At 36.6% G+C, this 23,982-nt stretch overlaps 1 protein-coding gene across 4 annotated transcripts in view; it reads right to left on the reverse strand.

The window, feature by feature from the left end:
- The window catches only part of LOC145290933 (rabphilin-3A-like), a 1,108,728-nt gene that overhangs the window by 216,757 nt on the left and 867,989 nt on the right, over nt 1–23,982 (reverse strand). For all 4 annotated transcript variants that reach the window (XM_080136654.1, XM_080136564.1, XM_080136609.1 and 1 more), the window contains 2 exons: nt 15,377–15,457; nt 3,265–3,408 (listed from right to left, as the gene is read on the reverse strand). In XM_080136654.1, the coding sequence (XP_079992780.1) occupies nt 3,265–3,408; nt 15,377–15,453 (221 nt within the window). In that variant the 5' untranslated portion in view covers nt 15,454–15,457. The remainder of the gene's footprint in view (nt 1–3,264; nt 3,409–15,376; nt 15,458–23,982) is intronic.

Here is a 23,982-nt window from a genome sequence, read left to right on the forward strand (position 1 = left end):
TGAATTTTTTGAGATGAGGATTAATGAAACCTATCATTTCGATCACTATTTTCATCATTATATATATATATATATATATATATATGTGTGTGTGTGTGTGTGTGTGTGCGTGTGGATGTTTTGCAGAGGTGATGAAAGGCATGCGAAGGTGGCAATCGACCGTACAACTTATAAAGTAGACACAAGGCAAAGAGGTAACGGCAATAGCAAAGAAGGGTGACAAACACAGATGATCGGTTAAAGTCGATGTGTATCATGTTTTATTTTTACTAAAAAAAGGGAAAATGCACGGCAAGGAATATAGGATTAGCTGAAGCAAAAATGGGTGTCTCGCGAGGTTGAGATTCTTGGGTCTTTGAGATAGGAACTGGTAGCTGCACGTCAGTGGGCACTAGAACAAGGACAATAAGTGGGCACTGGTACGGGTAGGACATCAGTGAGCACTGGTACGGGTAGCTGGATGTAAGTGACCATGGGAATAGGTGGTTAGACGTAAGTGGGCACTGGTACAGGTATTTGGACGTCAGAGGGCACTGGTACAGGTAGTTGAAACAGGTAGCTAGACATCAGTTGGTACTGGAACAGACAGCTGGATGTCAATGGGCACTGAAACAGGTAGCTTGACAGCAGTGGGCTCTGGTATGGGTAACTGTTTATCAGTGGACCGCATGAGTTGGTAGCTAGAAGCATTGGAGCTGCAAGACTGAGCTGAGTAGCTACTGTAGTAAGTTGGAGTGAGTTAGGGTTGGTGGAGTCGCTGGAAGCTGCAAGAGTGAGCTGGAGTCACTGGAAGTGAACCAGAGTTGAAGCAGATTCAGGAATTCAGGAACTTAAGTGTAAGTCTGTAAAGAGGAGACCCAGGGGCCAGGCAGCAGTAAAGAGTGGCGTGTGCATTGTGTTCTGCCGCACTTTCATCGTAGAGATAGGAGTGCTCGTAGCTCCCAAGCCTAACTATAGATTTTCTGTGAAAGCTGCTAGCTTTATGGAAAGCCATTCATGCTACAGGTTCTACAACCAGTGATGATGTCACTAAATAATGAATTATTGTATTACTTACAGTTAAGTGTGTTCAGTATTTATTAATTGTATGTATTTTGATTTAGGTTCGAAATAATAGTCCTTTGCTTTTGTTTAGTTTGTGAAAGGTGAAGTTTTTATGGTTTCTCTTTGTTCTTTGAAAACAGCCGTTGCTATTTATACGACACGTATGACAATGGAGGTTTTTTTACAAACTTAAGAGTGGTTAACTGGCAAAACACAACATGTGTGTGTGTAGTAATAAATAGTAATGTTTAGTGATGAATACTAAAGAATGTACATCTAAAACCAAGAATTTAAGATTCCTAAAATTGCTTCTAGAATTGTCTGCAAAAATAAAGTTTTTGGTAAATGTTAGTTGCAAGTTACAATTTTCTGAAGGCTGAAGGTTCAATCCTCAGTGTGGGTTATACTCAAAATAAAATTGCAAATTACTTAAGATATCTACCCAGACATGCCTGATAAATTGAGAACATTTTAACTGAATAAATTCAATAAAGAATTCCGTTCAAAATTTCATAGAAATTCCCAAGTTTGACAGAAAGATTCACGAGTTGGACAATATACATCTCAAGAAAGTCAGAGGTTAAATCAACGGAAATGTGAAAATGACTTAAGATAAAAACAGTCCGAATCATATGAAAAACGAAGATGTTTGTTTAAATGTGAAAATGACTTAAGATAAAAACAGTAGTCCGAATCATATGAAAAACGAAGATGTTTGTTTAAAACAAGATTTTGAATATTAGAAATAATTTATATATTTGTAAAAAGCAGAAGACTTATTTTTAATCAGCTTTCCATTTCAGCTCCAAACTCAATTATTCTTTATCCTAACAAATTGTCTAATTTGCAGAGAATTAAGATTAATTAAACCAGCTTATCTTCAAGATCTTGTAGCGCCATACCCGAGTGATAAGGTCCAACTCTGGGAGAATTCCACAGTATAGTGTAAAACCTAGAAGATGTCGACAAAAGATATCCTCAGATAATCCACACATCTGACCCCTAATTCTAAGTATTTAACTCTAACTGTGTAAATGCTAAAATTATGCAAATCTTCAACACAGCATGGGCATTGAGCGGTTGGTATACTAGCTATATTTAGTGTTGAATCATCCAAATCCTTAAGCCATGATAGAATCATATCATTAGGCACTTCTACATTTTAACCTTCTTTGTTTTTCATTTTTGAAAAAGTTTGATTCGAGGCAAGGGGAGACAATCATGAAATATTTTGCAAAGTTTTTGGAAAATCAAAACCAATACATTAATACAGTAACAGAGAAGCAAAACAGAAATCACATTTATAGACTTAAAAGTAAAAAAAAAATTAATATACAATTTCTTTCTTTCTTTTTCAAAACAAACAATTTTCATAATAAATTAAATTTTCGAAATAATACAATAAACAGTTTCCAGATAAATAGAAATTTATAAATAACTTAAAATAATCACTAATGGAAGAATGCGCACATTTCTTTTCTTTTTTTAAAAAAGAAGTTTTTGTAATTAATTGAAATTTCGAAATAAGTTAAAACAACAAGTAGTTTATTTACAAAACGATTACGTCCATTTCCGGAGAAAATTTTATGATTGTCTCCACTTGTCTTGAATCGAACTCTTCAGAAATGAAAACCAAAGAAAGTTAAAATGCAAATATGGTCATCATTATATCTTGATTTTAGTCTTTCTTCAGAGACATAAAAGTGGTGCAAACCTGTTCTTTTGGGGGAATTCATTTTACCCATACTAGGATGGATATTTATCTAGTTCCAAACATTTATAATAAATGTGTGATAGTCTTTAAAGAAGCAAGCGCCCACGTGTTTTTGCCTTGTGTGGCTGTACGTAAAAACGACAACAGCAAAGAACTTACCTTCAGGTGGGGTCTGAAAGAGAGACGCCTTGAAGACTGACTGAGTTTTTATACCAAACCCGTCACATCTTTATGCCACGTGATAGGGAGGGGGATAGATAAAAACGGTGTAAAAAGAGAAAAAGGGGAGAAGGAAGGAAATGAGGTCAACAGGCATTTTGTTTAACCACTACCAAGAAGCAATTGTTGCAAGAACGAATTTATTTCTTTTATTTTTTGGATAGGAAACGTCGGCAACTGAAGTTATTTCAACAAAATGTAGATATTGAGCTTACAAAATAGACCTGATGTAGCAAAGCTATAAAAATGAAAAAAGATAAATAGAATTAATAAAAACAAAACCTTACCCGATACGTTCTTGTTCAACATTTTCTATAAATTCTGCTCGGGCAATAACATTTAGTATCTGCTCTTGTTCGTCGATAGTTAACTGGTCAGATTTACGGAACTGCGAATAGCGGTTACTATGAATTGACCATCCCGTACCCAGCCTGAAAAGAAAACAGATATTGACCTGAATAAAAATGAAATGCATTCGTAAATAATCCTTTCTTTCCTTTATAAGAAATATTTATCGTATAGACCAAAGTTTTTTTTTCTCATATATACATTTTCGAATCGATATAAATGTACAAATGTATTTCCAAGGCGGAGGTTACTAAACTTATTTTTCCGTAGAGTAAAGAGAGGCTAACAACATGAATAGTGTTAGCTCCTCTTTATTCAATCGTTATTTTCATGGTAAGTGCTCGACTAAGTTCATATCTCTGATTTTACTCCTTTTAAAACATCCATGACAAGAACTGGTCTAGCTACAACCACAGTAAAGAAGTTTGTTTTCTTTCTCTATGCATTTAAATCCAAACACAACTTCAATGAACAAAGTTTATTTTCTAGAATATCCCGTTGGTGGTGGTGATGGGGGGGGGGATATCACGCAGCTGCTTCCAAAAATCTTATTTATGGAAAAATAAATAAATAAATAAATAAATAAATAAAATAAAAATAAATGAAATAAATGCGGTTATTTACGTATTTTTCACGTCTTACACCATTTTTCCTTTGCTATTAATTACCTATTGAAATAAAAATGCACTAATTGAATTCAAATTAATCCTGAAAGTCAAAATGGCTCTGTAGAATCTTTTCCTTATTAAATCAGATAATTTGGGGTGGAGTAGGGGCCTTTCATTTGAATATCGGCTTGAATTGAGAGCCATGTTTAATTTCAGAAGAGTTTTCGATGGGTAGCTATTCTGTACAAATCGTGAAGATAAAGAATTTTCAGTGGGTAACTGTTCGGTAGAAATTCTGGACTTTATCATTTTGCATATGATATTCCTTTTTAAATCATCAATTTCTTTCAGGGTATTATTATGAAACAAATGACTTCTTCCACAAAAAAATATTTGTCATTGTCAGCTAAATATTCTTTACAAACGCGTTTCTTCTTTATGCAATTGCTACAATTTTAAAATTGTAGTAATTTAATACTTTTTTAAAAAGCAATAAATATTATCTGTAATTTGCAAAATTAATCGTCACCTAAATATTCTTCCAACCAATAAAACAAATCTCACTTTTAAAAAATGTATTTAAAACTAGCAGGCCGCCAGGTATTGCCAAGACCGTCTTAAAAGACAAGATGGCCGGTGGGCAAAAATAATTTAATCTGCTGACGTCATCACGGATAGTCCCTTAGCAGTTGGTTGCTTGACACCGGTAGTCACCGGTAGATATCGTAACGTCTTGTAATATTTCTTTTTTTATTAAAATGCCTTCACGGTGCATCGTTCCAAATTGTCGAGGAAATTATCGTAAAGGACCGAAAGTTACAGCATTTTCATTTCCGAAAGATAAAGAATGCAGTAAAAAGAAAAGATTTTACACCATCTCCATTCAGCAAAGTAAGTTTTAACGTGCTCCCCCCCCCCTGTATTTAACACGATGTAACTATAATTTAATTCAAGATTATCATCCTAAGTTTTTTACCATTCAAAAGAAGAAGCTTCAAATAAATTGGTAATATTAAAAAATTTTTTTTTACAGCATACAAAACTAATGAAAATGCGAGACATTTGCATTTACATTATCGACTCTTTAAAACACGTTCTTTTGAAGAGACGATTTTTTTAAGCTGTTGACACACATGTTTTAAAAATCTAGCAAAAATTAATTTTCCTGAAATTTTTCAATATTTAAAAATAAATTATGCCGGCTGATAAAATTTTAAAACTTTTTTTAAAGCTAGAAAGATAAAATTTAAAAATACTTATATATATATATATATATATATATATATATATATATATATATATATATATATATATGAAACTAAACTAAAAAACAAAAAACAAACGCGCGTTCACTCGTGGTGTTATAGTTCATTTCGGGTTTGTATTACTGTATTCATAGATTCGAAAAAGTTGTCAAAAAACAAATATATAACAAATAAATGTTATCAAAGGCAAGATAAGTTTCTTTTCTACCAAACTGGATATATTTTTCGTGTTTTTATTCAATGTAACATGTTTATTCAGCTCGAAAAACATACAGTGTTTACCGATGTATTGGAACATTCAAGATGGCGTCTGATTCTCTCTTTAACACAGTAAGTTTGGGAAAAGGTATTATAAATAAAAAAAACTATACAAAATACTATTAAAACCCCGCCGAATATATGTCAACCTATGTCACGGTAATATATATTGAGCGAGTTTTTAACAGTATTTTATCCGGTTTTTTATTTATAACACCTTTTCCCAAACTTACTGTGTTAAAGAAAGAATCAGACGCCATCTTGAATCTTCCAATACATCGGTAAACACTGTATGTTTTTCGAGCTGAATAAACATGTTACATTGAATAAAAACACGAAAAATATATCCAGTTTGGTAGAAAAGTAACTTATCTTGCCTTTGATAACATTTATTTGTTATATATTTGTTTTTTGACAACTTTTTCGAATCTATGTGTACAGTAATACAAACCCGTTTTGATTAAAAAAAATATTGTTCATATGATTTAAAAAAATATTCATTTCGATTTAAAAAAAAAATTCATTTCGATTTTTAAAAATATTGCTTTTGATTTTGAAAAAAATATTGTGGTTCATTTGCATTTAAAAATATTGTGGTTCATTTTGATTAAAAAATATTCATTTTGATTTAAAAAAAAATATTGTTCATTTTGATTAAAAAATATTCATTTTGATTTAAAAATATTCATTTTGATTAAAAAAAATCATTTTGATTTAAAAAATATTGTTCATTTTGATTGAAAACATATTGTTCATTTTGATTAAAAAAATATTCCTTTTGATTAAAAAAATAGTTTAATTTTAATATTTGTTTATTCAAATGTTTTGCTTGTGTTCTGCTTCAAATATTCATAATCTTACATGCATAATTTTCATTTAATTATATTAAATAAACTTCAAGTTTACTACAAATCAAATCGTGTTCCTTCACTTTTTTAAAATGTAATTTATAAGTAAGAACGCATTCTAATCTTTAAAATCTATAATACAACGAAATTTAAGTAGTATACTTAATATATACTATTACTGCAAGCTTGCCTCTATTGGAAATACTTTCTTCATGCTGGCGAATCATACTATCTTATATAGTTAGTCTTATGTTCAAGTACATTTTAAATATAATACAGTGCAAAGAAACAGTCACTCATGAAAACGAACCTCCTAAATTAAAACCTTGAATAATTATTTAAACTCTAATGTAAATTAATATTTAGCAGACTTTGCAAATTGATAATAGTTAATTATTGGATTTTTATTAATTATAAGATGAAACTTTAATGATTCAAACTAGATAGATAACGACAAAGTTCCACCCATTAATATGGGAGGGGAGATTATCACCAGAAGTGTCATGAATTATTAACTTCGCACCGGACTTACTACTTAGATATAAATAAGTCACTTGTACCCATTCCCCTTCTCCCCCCCCCCTTTTTTTTTTTTTTTTTTTTTAATGGAGAGTAGATAATACAGTGGATGTGTTATCGGCAGCTCCAGTAACTCTCGCTTCTCCTATTTTGTCATTCAGTCCTCATTCAATGAGTGATTTTTCTGACAAAGGGTGAAGAAAAAGCTGCTTAAAGGTCGGTACTACTTGGTGACCAGTAGTCTGAGATGTCGGAAATTCTTCTGTCTCTGTCTGTCCTTGTGGCCATGTCACTAGTAAGGGTGCTGGAGGTAAACGTTTTGTCTGGGCTGACGTTATCCGTCTGATAGTCAGGGACCCGAACCTTGGATTAACCACTAAGGAGGCTGTCCTATCAGCAGGCGCAAAGTACTGGGACTGCTGTATTGCCATTTGGTGAGTGGATCTGGACCATGCAGTAGTCTCTGGTGGGGCCTCTCGATGCCATACTAGTGGGTAATTGTTACGGCTTTACCTTTTCGTGTGCTACAAATAAAAAATTTTTCCTGTCTTTTTCTCTCTTACTTTCCCTCTCTGTACTGCTCTAACCAAGTATGCCGACCTATTCCACAAATCCCAAAACCTCAACATGAAATATCTCCAGAATAAAAACTTGATTAAACCTAGAACCCCATCTTCCAGCGTAGACCCCTACTACCAGGTCTCCTTCTCCAATATCAGGGGTCTACGTTCCAACCTTCCACAGGTTGAAACCCAATTACAGGAGACGAAACCGGACATATTATTTCTAAGTGAAACTGGAATAGGGCCGACCACTTCCCTAGATGAGTTTATAATTAATGGATACTCCAATTTAACAGCTAAATCTGACACCCAAGATCGCCATGGGCATGGAATATGTGCCTACATTAAGGATGGCTTCCCATGTGGCAGGGATATCTCAAGAGAAGATCCTAATTTACCCTATATGTGCTTCAGGGTTGCACTTGCTAACACCACTGCATTTATATTTGCCCTCTACAGGCCCCACAACAGCGGAGTTACTATCTTTAAGAGCATATCTGAGAAAATAGACCACATACTGTCTTCACATCCCTCGGCTAACATCCACATCTGTGGTGACTTCAACGTCCATAACGTGGAATGGCTGACCCATTCAAATAAGACAGATGATGAGGGGAGGTTTTGTCATGATTTTGCCATTGCTTATGACCTCACTCAGATAGTTTGCGAACCCACCCGTGTGCCCGATACACCCAATCAATATGCAAGCCTCTTAGACCTTTTTCTCTCAACTTCCCCTGAGCTATGTTCATGTACTGTTCATTCTCCTCTAGGATCCTCCGACGACTCCGTCGTATCAGTTAAGATAAAAACGAAATGTAAGAAGCCCCCAGACGTACCCCTCCACCGTACTGTATACCGATACTCTATGGCTGACTGGGATAGCTTCCGTACATTCATATCTGATTTACCTCTGCACTCCATGTTTAAAAAGGAAGTGTCCTCTATAGTATCAGATCTGACCGAATGGTTAATTGTAGGCATTGACCAATTCATACCATCTAAAAAATTCCAACAAAAACCTAAAAGCCAGCCATGGTTCTCCCCAGAATGTGCTGCTGCTATCGCGCACAGAAATCACTTTTTCCATAGCTACCAACGTAATAGATGCACTGAGACTAAAGCTGCTTTCAGGACTGCCAGCAACCACTGTAAAAGAGTAATAAAAAATGCAAGAGAGCTATATGCCCAGTCTGTTAAATCCAAGGTAGCTGATCAGCGGCTTGGTTCTCACCAGTTTTGGCAAATAACAAATAGGATCCTGAACAGAAGTGTGCGTTCTATCCCAACCATTATCAATGGACCAGAGGTCATCTCGTCAGCGTCAGACAAGGCCAAACTATTTGCAAAGAACTTTGCAGCTAATTCTACCCTATGCGACGAAAGCCATCAACTTCCCATATTTCCTCCTATAACACAGACCAAGCTAGGTAACATACAAATATCCGTGCATGAGGTCGCCAAGCTAATCAAGAACATTGATTCCAGTAAAGCAACTGGCCCTGATGGCATCCCAATTATAGTGTTAAAAAAGCTTCAACCAGAACTTGCTCCCATACTTACGAAACTATTTAAGCGCTGCCTTAAGGAGAAGTGCTTTCCGACCCCCTGGAAGACCTCATCAGTTTGCCCTGTTTTTAAGAATTCAGGTGATAAGTCATCTCCCTCTCAGTACAGACCAATAAGTCTCCTCTGTGTTATGAGTAAGTTGCTGGAATCCATATTAAATAGAGAAATAGTCAACCACCTCAGCAGGAATAACCTTCTTAGTGACACACAATATGGTTTCCGCTCTGCAAGATCTACCGCAGATGTGCTGACTGTTATATCCCACAGGATTAGTGAATCTCTTGACAAAGGCTTCCTTTCTAGGGCAATTGCTCTTGACATATCAAAGGCCTTTGACAAGGTATGGCATAAGGGTCTACTTCACAAGATTTCCAGCTACGGTATAACTGGAAATGTTTTCTCAATCATTAAATCATTTCTCTCCGATAGGCTTATAAGAGTAGTGGTAGATGGACAAAAATCAGAGGCCTGCAATATAAATGCTGGGGTCTCTCAGGGGTCAATCCTGGGCCCAACTCTCTTCCTGATCTACATCAATGACCTCCCTAAACACATACTTAAATCATTCGTTGACATCTATGCTGATGACACGACCATCTACGGCAACACATCAAAGGCTGTAAATGACAAAGTTCTCTCTGATTCTCTCTCCTCTGATCTCGAGCGTGTGGTTCAGTGGGGGAAGATGTGGCTAGTTACCTTTAATACATCCAAAACCAAACTCCTATCCTTACATCATCAACGCTCTGATCCCCAGCTGGCATCAATTGTGATGGATGGCTCTCGTCTGGGTGAGGCCCCGTGTTTTGACAAGCTTCTGGGTTTGACCTTTACTCCTGATCTGAAATGGAACACGTACATCAAGTCTGTTGCCAAGGTCGCTGGAAAGATGGTGGGATCCTTCTACCGCTCCAGAAGATATCTCACTACTGATGCAATTCTCTATCTATATAAAAGCCAAGTACGTCCAAGGATGGAATACTGTTGCCATATCTGGGCAGGAGCTGCTAAAAACAGCCTATCATGCCTTGACAGAGTACAAAATAGACTTCGTGGCTTAGTGGGGGATGCCCTTTTCTCTACCCTGCAACCCCTCTCTCACAGAAGAGACGTTGCGAGCCTATCCTTGTTTTATCGTTATTTTCATGGCAGGTGCTCGTCTGAACTCCAATCCCTGGTCCCCCCTCGCCAATCTTTCACGAAAAACACCCGTCTAGCTGAATCCACTGTGAAAAATTTCCCCCACTCTATATCTGTGCCTAAATCAAAACGCGGATTCCATGAACAAAGCTTCTTTCTTAGAACTGCACGCCTGTGGAACTCTGTTCCGTCTGCCTGCTTCCCTCCGGACTACAACTTGGATGTCTTCAAGTCTAATGTTAACAAATTCCTAATGAACTGCCCCCTTAAGTAAACACTCCATCAAATCTCCACACTAACGTAATGTACTTGCAATAACCCTTATCCCTGAGTGGCTTCCGGGCCTTGATAAGTGGTGATCACTGTGTAAAAAAAAAAAAAAAAAATATTCAATTGCTTATAATACTTAAACAAACAACTTGTGTTTTTTTTATTATTTTTTTATTATTAATATTAGATGAGTTTCAGTATAAATCATCGTGTTCTTTCTTTATTTCTTTATTTTAATCCAATTTTGAAGTTTTGTAACGCTGTCTGTAAAAATTACTGTTCATTATTGACAGTCTAAGAGTTCCACATATCTTGCTTGTTGGGACCTCGGGGATGACGTCATTTTTTCAGCTGGCCGGCCATCTTTATAACAAAGGCCACGGTATTGCCCGGTCATAAAATACACTTAAATACGATATTCTGATTAATGCAGATTTCGTATTTATTATTAAGCTAGCCTGGTTACTCGGCGTTGCCCGGGTTTTTGGAGGTGTGTGTTGAGAAAAAAAAAGTTGTAGTAGGCAGGCAGGCTCGAACCCGTACCGCAAAGGAGGAAAAGAATGTGAAAAAAAAAAAATGTGACGCCTTTGCCGTTGCATCCATCACCGAACCGGAACTGAAGAAGGTGTAAATTAAGACGAGTCAATTGAAAAGAGAGAATGAATTTCGAAAATATAGGCGAAAAACACGACCCCTCCTTGTAGAAAAGTGCCCATCTAAGGGTGAAGGAATTAATATTTTTAGCCAATTTTTCGATATTTGTCGTCTGAAGGGTCGAGCTTAAAAACGATACCGATCTCGTGAAAATGCGCCGCCTTTATCAAAAGTTGTAGGCCTGCATACATACATACATACATACATACATTTAAACAGACAACTGAGATTTATATTATAGATTATATTGGACCAAATATATAGTAATGATTCAAAAAGTAAAAAAAAAAAAAAAATGTTTCGTGCACCACCGCTGAGAATCAAAACCAAAATATTTAGCTTACGATTTATTTTTTTCTTTAGCGTTAATGCCTGAGCTATGAAGACATATTTGCTGCAAGGCTAGAAATTAAAACATGAACTGATAGCTATTACGTTACGTACACATATTCATAATAGCGTTGTTCGACCTTCGCCTGACAAATTCCATTTTTTAATTTTCACACTTTTGCACCAATTTTTCATGACTAAAACCCAAGTATAAAGTTTCGCATGCGTTCGAATACTCTATATAAAGTTTCATGTCTGTAGACCAAAAACTGACACAGGAGTTTGGTAGGCAAAATTTTGTAAACAAATATATATACGCATACATAAATATATATAGAAAAAGGTTTGTGTTTATAATAAATTTTTACGCAAATATTACGCAAGTAATACAGAATATTTAGAAAATCTGCATGGATATAATTACACGTAATAGTCAACTTAGTCAAACCTAGAACCCCATCTTCCAACGTAGACCCCTACTACCAGGTCTCCTTCTCCAACATCAGGGGTCTACGTTCCAACCTTCCAGAAGTTGAAACCCAATTACAGGAGACGAAACTGAACATATTATTTCTAAGCGAAATTGGAATAAGGCCGACCACTTCCCTAGATGAGTTCATAATTAACGGATACTCTAATTTAACAGCTAAATCTGACCCCCAAGATCGCCATGGGCATGGAATATGTGCCTACATTAAGGATGGCTTCCCGTGTGGCAGGGATATCTCTAAAGAAGATCCTAACTTACCCTATATGTGCTTCAGGGTTGCACTTGCTAACACCACTGCATTTATATTTGCTCTCTATCGGCCCCACAACAGCGGAGTTACTATCTTTAAGAGCATATCTGAGAAAATAGACCACATCCTGTCTGCACATCCCTCGGCTAACATCAACACCTGTGGTGACTTCAACTTCCATAACGTGGAATGGCTGACCCATTCAAATAAGACAGACGATGAGGGGAGGTTTTGTCATGATTTTGCCATTGCTTATGACCTCACTCAGATTGTTCGTAAACCCACCCGTGTGCCCGATACACCCAGTCAATATGCAAGCCTCCTAGACCTTTTTCTCTCAACTTCCCCTGAGCTATGTTCATGTTCAGTTCATTCTCCTCTAGGATCCTCCGACCACTCCGTTGTATCAGTTAAGATAAAAACGAAATGTAATAAGTCCCCAGACGTACCCTTCCACTATACTGTATACCAATACTCTATGGCTGACTGGGATAGCTTCCGTACATTCATATCTGATTTACCTCTGCACTCCATGTTTAAAAAGGAAGTGTCCTCTATAGTATCAGATCTGACCGAATGGTTAATTGTAGGCATAGACCAATTCATACCATCTAAAAAATTCCAACAAAAACCTAACAGCCAGCTATGGTTCTCCCCAGAATGTGCTGCTGCTATCACGCACAGAAATCACTTTTTCCATAGCTACCAACGTAATAGATGCACTGAGACTAAAGCTGCTTTCAGGACTGCCAGCAACCACTGTAAAAGAGTAATAAAAAATGCTAGAGAGCTATATGCCCAGTTTGTTAAATCCAAGGTAGCTAATCAGCGGCTTGGTTCCCACCAGTTTTGGCAAATAACAAATAGGATCCTGAACAGAAGTGTGCGTTCTATCCCAACCATTATCAATGGACCAGAGGTCATCTCGTCAGCGTCAGACAAGGCCAAACTATTTGCAAAGAACTTTGCAGCTAATTCTACCCTATGCGACGAAGGCCACCAACTCCCCATATTTCCTCCTATAACACAGAACACGCTAGGTAACATACAAATATCCGTGCATGAGGTCGCCAAGCTAATCAAGAACATTGATTCCAGTAAAGCAACTGGCCCTGACGGCATCCCAATTATAGTGTTAAAAAAGCTTCAACCAGAACTTGCTCCCATACTTACGAAACTGTTTAAGCGCTGCCTTAAGGAGAAGTGCTTTCCAACTACCTGGAAGACCTCATCAGTTTGCCCTGTATTTAAGAATTCAGGTAATAAGTCATCTCCCTCTCAGTACAGACCAATAAGCCTCCTGTGTGTTATGAGTAAGTTGCTGGAATCTATATTAAATAGAGAAATAGTCAACCACCTCAGCAGAAACAACCTTCTTAGTGGCACACAATATGGTTTCCGCTCTGCAATATCTACTGCAGATGTGCTGACGGTTATATCTCATAGGATTAGTGAATCTCTTGACAAAGGCGTCCTTTCTAGGGCAATTACTCTTGACATATCAAAGGCCTTTGACAAGGTATGGTATAAGGGTCTACTTCACAAGATTTCCAGCTACAACTGGAAATGTTTTCTCAATCATTTCTCTCCGATAGGCTCATAAGAGTAGTCGTTGATGGACAAAAATCAGAGGCCTGCAGTATTAATGCTGGAGTCCCTCAGGGGTCAATCCTGGGCCCAATTCTCTCCCTGATCTACATCAATGATCTCCCTAAACACATACTTAAATCATTCGTTGACATCTATGCTGATGACACGACCATCTACGGCAACACATCAAAGGCTGTAAATGACAAAGTTCTCTCTGATTCTCTCTCCTCTGATCTCGAGCGCGTGGTTTAGTGGGGGAAGACGTGGCTGGTTACCTTTAATGCATCTAAAACCAAACTCCTATCCTTACATCATCAACGCTCTGATCCCTATCTGGCATCAATTGTGATGGATGGCTCTCGTCTGGGTGAGGCCCCGTGTTTTGATAAACTTCTGGGTTTGACCTTTACTCCTGATCTGAAATGGAACACGTACATCAAGTCTGTTGCCAAGGTCGCTGGAAAGATGGTGGGATCCTTCTACCACTCCAGAAGATATCTTACTACTGATGCAATTCTCTATCTATATAAAAGCCAAATACATCCAAGGATGGAATACTGTTGCCATATCTGGGCAGGAGCTGCTAAAAACAGCCTATCCTGCTTTGACAGAGTACAAAATAGACTTCGTGGTTTAGTGGGGGATGCCCTTTTCTCTACCCTACAACTTCTCTCCCACAGAAGAGACGTTGCGAGCCTATCATTGTTTTATCATTATTTCCATGGCAGGTGCTTGTCTGAACTCCAATCTCTGGTCCCCCCTCGCCAATCTTTCATAAAAAACACCCGTCTAGCCCAATCCACTGTGAAAAATTTCCCCCACTCTTTATCTGTGCCTAAATCAAAGCGTAGATTCCATGAACAAAGCTTCTTTCTTAGAACTGCACGCCTGTGGAACTCTGTTCCGTCTGCCTGCTTCCCACCTGACTACAACTTGGATGTCTTCAAGTCCAATGTTAACAAATTCCTAATGAACTGCCCCCTTAAGTAAACACTTCATCAAATCTCCACACTAACGTAATGTACTTGCAATAACCCTTATCCCTGAGTGGCTTCCGGGCCTTGATAAGTGGTGACCACTGTGTAAAAAAAAACAAAAAAAAAAAAACTAAAGATGATAATCTCATATTGAAACCCCAAAAAACTGATAGGGAATTAATTAAAATGAATGTTTAAAAGAATATGCAAATTAGCTAGATCTTTTGCAAATGAATCCAATTCCACGACCCATATATAAGAAAATTGTATTATTTTTCAATAAATAGAAAAAAGGGCTTTTAATATGAATATAATACAAATGAATACAAAAAAAAATTTATAGGAGTTTAGATTGTACTGGTTTAAACCTCCAAAACCTCTGCCAATATAAAGAGACTTTGGTGCTATTACCACATTGAAAGAATGGACGAGAGTTTTTACTGTAGAAATAACCTTTGATTTGGGAACAATTCATTTTAAAATGGGTATAAAGTTGAAATTGTTTACTTTGGCAACATCAGATTGGTCACCAACCACTATCTTTGTTGATTAGGCAATCTATTTTTTTAATGTGTTAAAGATGATAACGTACACAAGAACATGAAAGTGCATATTATCATATAGATCAGCCCTCTGCCAGAGGAAACAGAGTTTATATCCAGACGTTGTTTTGACACGCAGACACATTACGTGTTCATAAATGTAAAAGATAACACTTACTTGGCTCGTAACGCCAACTGTCGATCATTTGGGCAAACCCAGCGGTCCATATTTCCTTGACTGCTAAACTCTCCCATAACTCTGAAAGTTAAAGAAATATATACAGTATAATAACCAGCATCGTGTGTGTGTGTGAGTTCTAGCATTGAATTAAATTTTAGACCAACTTGAATATTTAGTATACAGAATAATGGATAAGTATGCAAATGTTACAGGAAAAAGGGCTGTCCCCTTTTCCTGTAAATAAGAAGAACATTAGATAAGTGGAAAATAAGATTAGGATAAGCTGAGAATCGAACCTTGTAAGCAAGGTTCAGAAATTTAGAATATATAAAATGTTGGAATTTCGCTATTGTTAAATTCCATATAAAATAGATATTGTTTGTATTGTAAAAGGAATTTATTATTCATTCTTTTATGAAAACTGAATCAAAAATGTCAGCTAAAAAGAACGAACAATACAAATTAAAAATATATTGTAAAAAAAAATAGATTAGGTTAAAAAATAAGTTAGTTGAGAATTCTTTGTTTGCAGAAGTTTGTTTTGGACAAACATGTGCTTAACCATGTGAGTTGGTCACGTTTTGGAACTACACAGCTGACGTCATAGCAAAAAGGGAATTCTCAAAATAGGAGCTATGATTAGTCATATTAGGACAGTCAAGCAGACAGGTTCGAGCAGTCAGCAAAGGCAGTCGGAAAGAGTTGACATGATCAGAGGAGGGTCCCTTTAGAAGCGAAGGCAGAACATTTAACCATGTAGAAACGAATTTGAATGCCTGACGTTATCATCATTTCGACCGGTCAAATGAAATAAAGAACATCATCGATTTTTATAACTGTTTGTCTTCGTGTCTTCATTCAACAATTGAAGGTAATGTGTTAATCATCTTAATATGAACTTTGTAGTAACGTGTCCCCCTCCGCTATCATAAGTAATGATTTTCACCAGTCTGATGCAAAAGAACAGTAATACACATTCATTCAATAATGAATTCCCATCATCTCTCACTCTGTTATAAATGTCATATCTCATCATTAATATGAAACCCCGTGATACAACATCAATCGTTTTGGTGCTATATAACACAAACGGACTTTTTTTTTTTACATGGGGATCACCACTTATCAAGGCCCGTAAGCCACTCGGGGATAAGGGTTATTTTGTGTACAATAATCAATGGGATAATATCGTAGTAATAGTTGGTATTGGAGATTTGATAAAGTGTTTTACTTAAGGGGGCGATTAATCAGGAATTTGTTTATGTTGGACTTGAAGACGTCCAAGTTGTAGTCAGGTGGGAAACAGGCAAATGGAAGAGAATTCCACAGGCGTGCACTTCTCAGAAAAAAAAGCTATGTTCATGGAATCTACGTTTTGATTTAGGCACAGATAAAGAGTCAGGGAAATTACTGACAGTGGTTTTAGCTAGACGGGTGTTTATCATGAAGGATTGGCGAGGGGGGACCAGAGATTGGAGCTCGGGCTCGCAACGTCTCTTCTGTGGGAGAGATATTGCAGGGAACGGAAAAGAGAGCATCCCTCACTAAGCCACGAAGTCTATTTTGTACTTTGTCAAGGCAGGATAGGCTGTTATTTGAAGCTCCAGCCCAGATGTGGCAGCAATACTCCATCTTTGGGCCTACTTGGCTTTTATATAGATAGAGAATTGCATCAGTAGTGAGATATCTTCTGGAGCGGTAGAAGGATCCCACCATTTTCCCAGCGGCCCGAGCGACAGACTTGATATACGTATTCCATTTCAGATCAGGAGTAAAGGTCAAACCCAGGAGCTTGTCAAAACATGAAGCCTCCCCAAGATGAGAGCTATCCATTTCAATTGATGCTAGATGAGGAACAGAGCGTTGATGATGTAAAGTTAGGAGCTTGGTTTTAGATGCATTAAAAGTAACCAGCCATCTCTTCCCCCACTGAAGCACGTGTTCAAGATCAGAGAGGGAATCAGAGTGAGCTTTGGCATTTATGGCTTTTGACGTGTTGCCGTAGATGGTCGTGTCATCAGCATAGATGTCAACGAATGAATTATGTGTTTTGGGAGATCATTGATGTAGATCAGGGAGAGAGTTGGGCCCAGGATTGACCCCTGAGGGACTCCAGCATTAATACTGTGGGCCTCTGATTGCTGCTCATCAACCACTACTCTTATGAACTTATCAGAAAGAAATGATTTAATTATTGAGAAAACATTTCCAGTTGTAGCTGGAAATCTTGTGAAGTAGGCCCTTACGCCAAACCTTATCGAAGGCCTTTGATATGTCAAGAGCAATTGCCCTAGAAAGGAAGCCTTTGTCGAGAGATTCACTAATCCTATGGGATATAACTGTTGCACATCAGCTGTAGATCTAGCAGAACGGAAACCATATTGCATGTCACTAGTGAAAATGATAACGCTCTACAACAGACATGAGGGAATAACGACTGTACACATATACAAGGTCATGGCTGAAACCTTAGAAAATGACCTCCAATCTGTAATGAAATGGGGACGTAAAAATGGATAGTAACATTTCATGCTACTAAGACGAAATTTCTTTTTTTAACAATTAAAAGAAACCTTTGTAAACATTCTTATTGATAGTTCATTGTTCAAATTATTGATAGTTCATTGTTCAAATTATTGATAGTTCATTGTTCAAATTATTGATAGTTCATTGTTTAAATTCCTCAGCTTAACATTCACAGGCAGCACGAATTGGAACAAACACATTAAAGACATTGCAAAGGATATTGCAAAGAAGGTGGGCTCCCTTTACCATGCTAGAAAACTACTTACACTTGCCAGTATCTTTTATTTCTACAAAACCACTATTCGCCCATGCATGAAGTATTGTTGCTACATCAGGGCTAGTTCATCTACCATAAGTCTCTTCTTCTTAAACACGGTTCAAAAAATAGTCTCAAATCTAATTCAAACAAAACAAAAAAAATCAAGGAGTGGTTGTTAATTAGTTTTTAAGTTTAATCTCATTTATAAACCTCACTATTTCTGTTTGTCTGTTTCTATTTTTTTTCAAACTATATCTCCTCCAAAACAATAGGTTGCAGAACTGTGTGAGACAGCTCAAATGATTGAATTTTTTTGTGGGTAGATGTATGATTGTTTACTCGGCTAAAATAGTTGCTAAGGGATAAAAAAGGAATCAAAATTAAAAAAAAAAGTTAGAACTTATTGACTTCAAATGTCTTCTATGCATGTGCAAATATTCGTACGTCAATGTTATTTTTTTTCCAGCTTTTTACTATTTGATAAACGGTGCTCATCAGGTAACGTTTCAGGCTGAAATTCTATAAATTTTGCTTTAGGTTTCGGTTCTAGCACCGAAATTATACTTTCTTTAAACTTTTGAAATAAAAGTTTGTATTTAGCATTTCACGTCTGGGCAAAGAACCTCTTCCCACAAAAAGAATGCTCTATTGTTATTTTCATGGTAAGTGCTCGTCTGAGCTCCAATCTCTGGTCGTCCCTTGCCAAACTTTCACAAAAAACACTCGTCTTACTGAAACCACCATCAATAATTTCCCCCACTTTTTACCTGTGCCTAAACTTAGATATGGATTCCATGAACAAAGTTTATTTCTTAGAATCGCACGCCTGTGGATCTCTTCTGTTTGCCTTTCTTCCAGCTGACTACAATATGCTCGTCTTCAAGTCCAATGTAAACAAGTTCTTGATGAGCCATCTCTTAAGTAATCCAATTTACCAAATTTCCACTACTAACGATTACTACAATATTGTCCCATTGACTACCATACACCACTCATTAACCGTTATCTTCGAATGACCTTCGAGCGTTGATAAGTGGTGACTTCCAAGTAAAAAAACAAAAACATGTACAATAACACGTGGTAGAAATAAATGTTTGTTTGCTTGTTTGTTTAGCTAAACATAGTGTAAGTAAAAATTAGTTTCAAATGATGAAATCCATATCACTCTAAATAATTTACTTGATTAAAATGTGAATTCAACCGATAATTGACAATTATTGATATTTTTGTCATCTCCTGATAAGAAAATACTTGTTTATTGCCAACGCAACTTTAGTTTGAATTCTAATTTAGTCACGCAATTTACTAATACGGAGAAAAATAAGAAAATGATGAGTTCAATGATTTAAACAGTTTCTTCAAAAAATTTAAATAAAATTAGTGTGATAGCAGGGTGAGTCACAGAAAACGGATGTTTTTAGAACGCCCCTTGCTCTTCTTGAGTAAGTGATATTTCATAATGGCACAGTTTAGCAAATGTTTTTATGTGCATGATAAAATTCTTGTGGAAATATTCATAGAGTTTTGTTTTGCTTAAAAATAAATCCGATTCCCGTGACTTACCCTGTACAAGCATACATACTAGTGTGGTGATGATTAATTAGAATTGGAAATCGGAAAAATCAGAACTTTGGGGAGGGGGGGTATCGAAATCTGTATAAGAATAAAAAACATTGTAATCTTTTCCGATACTAAAAACGATTCTTTTGTCTTTTTTATTTGATTTTGTTTTTTAAAAAAACTTTCATTGTTTCCGTACTCCACACAATTACTAAAAGTGTGTTTGATCAGACTGGTGACATTTTCTTCCTTGATACTTCCAGCAGCACTGGTAATACATTTGTTACGAAACAAATCATTTCAAAAGTAAGTCAGGCAAAACTTGTTGCAGTTGCCGTTACATCATCTGGAATTGCGGCTATACTTCTTCCTGATGGCAGAACAGCACACTCTAAATTCAAACTTCCCTTAAACCTCGTTTCAGCAGAGACGCTACTCTGTGATATTCACAAGGAGAGACCCAGTAAGGTGATTAACTCTGGTACCCCTGCAAAATTTGATTAAAGTCTTCAGAAAGCGGAAGAGTTAAACCACCCATGATCTAATGAGATTCCCTAATATCTCTGAGTGATCGATTTAAGGCCTCAATTGCTCTTTTGTGAGCCATGGTGCATTCATCCCACACAATCAATTGACATTGTCTCAAGTCATCACACTTATGGAATCAAATTAGAACACTCCGTTTAACCACCAACATGCATGTACAACTCTATGGAAACAACGTACCGGAAAAATTTTCCTAAGACTTTCTTATAATTGGAGATGTTGGCGCAATAACATTTTGGCATTAGCAATATATGTTTGTAACAGATTTGTTACCAGTTATAGAGATCGGCGATTATCGATCTGTAGGCTGCATGTTCGATTACTTGAAGGTCGAAAGTTGTTGTTTGTAGTTGGGACAGCGTAACAAACAATTAACAATAAAGAGCAAGTTTACAAGTAAGAAGATATTTAAAAGGTACGGATCCGACAATGGAAAGAACAAAATATAAAAATGTGGATTTATAAGACCCAAAAAATCCAATCTTGATTGCCCTTCCGTGGCACAGTGGATAAGAGATGCGGAATATCTCTGATTCCAGGTGAGCATTGTCTGAAGGTAGCGCTTTCAATCCCACAAAGCCGGTCAGAGGATTAGTTGGCCAAACCGTGGAGAAATGACGACAACTATGGACAACTGTGGATGTAGTTGGAGGATTTAACAGTTCCTATCCCTTTGCGGTTAATCACCTGACGAAACACTGTGAAACAACAACTAGGATAATAGTCCACAAATAATTAAATAAAATAAATTACATTTAAAAGGATAACGTAAGAATCGAGTTACATATAAGCACTTTCTTGGCCTTTTGGTCAAGATCAAAGTGTAGTATCTGTTCCGGCAGATACTGCACTTAAGATAATTTGTACCAGTCAATGGAGGGGAAACCCTCTATACTGGGACAATTATTATTTTTGGTAACCAGAGTGACCCCTTTTAGGGGAGCTGGTTTTTACCTCACATTAAAAACGGCCTTGTGCCTAATTTGCTCAGTGGGGGAGCAAATAAATACCATCTGTTCTTCAGATGCTGCACTTCATTTTCTTGTTCTCTTTCGGTGGAGGAGAAATCCTTCACGACTGAGACAATTTTTATTTTTGTACCTTTTCTCCACGTTAAAAAACGACCCTGGTGTCTAACTCTGTCCCGTGGGGAGGCATAGTAAATAGGTACATATAAGATGTTTTATTAACCATAGAAAGTGAGAACATTAAGAGAACGTTTTGTGTATACGCGTGTGTAGGTTTATATCATGCATGAATGTCCATGATACGTATGAGCCCATTATACACATGTGTATGAAGTTAGAATGTTAGTTGCGTATATATTCTTGTGCATACGTGTGTCTGAATGCATTGACTGTTCATCGTGTATGCGCATGTGGATATATATGAGAGTTCATCCTTACCTTGAAAGGATTACGCTTCTGTTGAGGCATGTGTTAAAAGCATGCCCCTCACATGGACAGTCAGACAAAAAAAACAAAAGAACAAAACAGCTCGAATAGAAAGAGAAAGAGAGAGGCAGAAATAGATAAAGACAGCGAAATAGGAAGTAGATAACGCCACCTGTTGGACAAACGGAAATTACGACAAGGGCAGGTAACCAGTGCGTAATTGAAATTGTGTGCGTGTGTTCGATCTAAGTAAACACATATCAGATAAAACAAAAGGCATGTGCTCATATGTTGCCTGGTAGACATTTTGGACGATCTTTAACAATCGGTTTTTCCAAAATTGACTGATGACGGACATAAGCATGACTAGCTATATAATATAAGCATATTAGCTGCTACCAATTCAAGTGTTTCATCAATCAATTATTAGCTGATGGAAATTCTTCTAAAAATCTTTCAACAAAAATGTCGATCCGAAGAATGATGTAAAATTTCCCGTTGAGTTTCTCAATTCATTAAATGTCCCTGTCCAATGATTCTTTTACGGAATATTACATAACCAAAACTGTGCAATGGCACAAGACTTGTGATTAACAAAATGTCTGACAATATTATTGGAGCTACAATAATATGCACGTGTGGCAAGAGAGACGAAGATTTGATCCCAAAGGTCACGCTAACAACAGCATCAGATGAAGCATCTTATATATTGAAAAGAATTCAGCTTTCTCTCCGTCTAGCTTTTGCAATGCTCATTAACAAATCCCAATGCGAAACTTTGTTGCCGGCCTTCATTTGGTAGAATCATATTTTTCACATGGGCAACTATGTTGGATGGGCAGTCGTAACAGCCTTTTGGCATACATTCCCAATCGATAAAAAGCAAAAATGTTGGTTACAATAAGATTTTATAGCAAAGTTCAGCTCGATTTACTGACAATGGAATCCCTCCCGATAAGCATCCTTCTAATTCGTCTTTGTCTTTTTGAAAAGTAGAATTGATGAACTATCTACATTTCTATGTGTTATTGCAATACTAAAATAAATAAAAAATCCTTTAAAATGTCGTTATTTCTCTTAAAGGAAAATCAAATCAATTCTCGTTTATGAAAGAAATTTACTAATTTGTTTTTGTAAGCTGCTCTTCTTTTCTTTATCCTATAATGGATTGAGATCGACTTTTTTACTGCTGAATAGTTCACTTTTTTGTATTACTTGTTTTGATAGGACTACGGTTCTCATCTTGAGTGTTATTTGTGCAACGTTTCGGTCTATGTAGCCTTCGACCTTCGTCAGGTATGTTGGTCGCCATTTTGGAAAAGAAAGGAGAAAAGTTAGTGGCTTTGTAGATGGTTTCGTCTTCTTCAAGTTAATGAATATGAAACATTCTACGGAGTCAGTAACTTTTCTCCTTTCTTTTTCAAGATGGTAACCAAGATGCCTGACAAAGGTTGAAGGCTACATCGACCAAAACTTTACAAATAACACTGAGGATGAGAACAATAGTCCGATTAAAACAAGTAATACAAAAAGTCATCCCTCAACTAAAAAATTCAGAACTTCGCTCTTTTGTTTGATACATTATTATTTCTGCTGCATTTGCCAATAAAACAATTTTTATTTCCAACTAACGAGGAAGGGGGGGGGCCCGACTTTGCCCGGTCGTAAAATACGCTTAAATATGATATTTAATTTGTTCAGATTTCGTATATATTATAGAGTCGTGATTTCAAAAATTTTAAAAAATGCATTCGGGTGTCATCAGCTAGAATCGAAACCGAAAACAAAACTGTAGCATTGAAAGCTGGTGACGTTACCACTGTACCAATGTGACACGCATATAAACTGATTAAAAATAAACTAGGTTGAATGTTTTTTTTTTTTTTTACTTTTGACCCCTTAAAATCTACTTTAACCAGCAAAAGACCCATAAAAAATCCAATCATTTGAGGCCCCTAGCAACGTTGTGCAACTTTTAGATTTAGAGGAGATAGAGTTTGAAAAAAAAAATGGAGAAAGACAGACAGACGGACAGACAGACAGTGAGTTTTATAAATTTTATAAATTAGATTAAAAAGGTCGATCTACCCAAATTTTTGTGTTCAACAGCGTTAATATAACAAAAAGGGCTGTACACACTTGTTAAATATTTTCGAATAATCGAACCAATCTTCCAAATATAAATAAACCAACTCATTTGATTCTGTTTTCCGATTCCAATCGTGTGGCAAATAATTTACAGTCGTTTGTGCTGCTTTTCTATACGTCTTTGCTATACAACCAGCTCTTGAACCATGAACTATAACATGAGTATGCTC

The sequence above is a fragment of the Euprymna scolopes genome, chromosome 1, assembly GCF_053919585.1.
Source record: "Euprymna scolopes isolate OS-2025 chromosome 1, ASM5391958v1, whole genome shotgun sequence".
NCBI classification, from domain to species: domain Eukaryota; kingdom Metazoa; phylum Mollusca; class Cephalopoda; order Sepiida; family Sepiolidae; genus Euprymna; species Euprymna scolopes.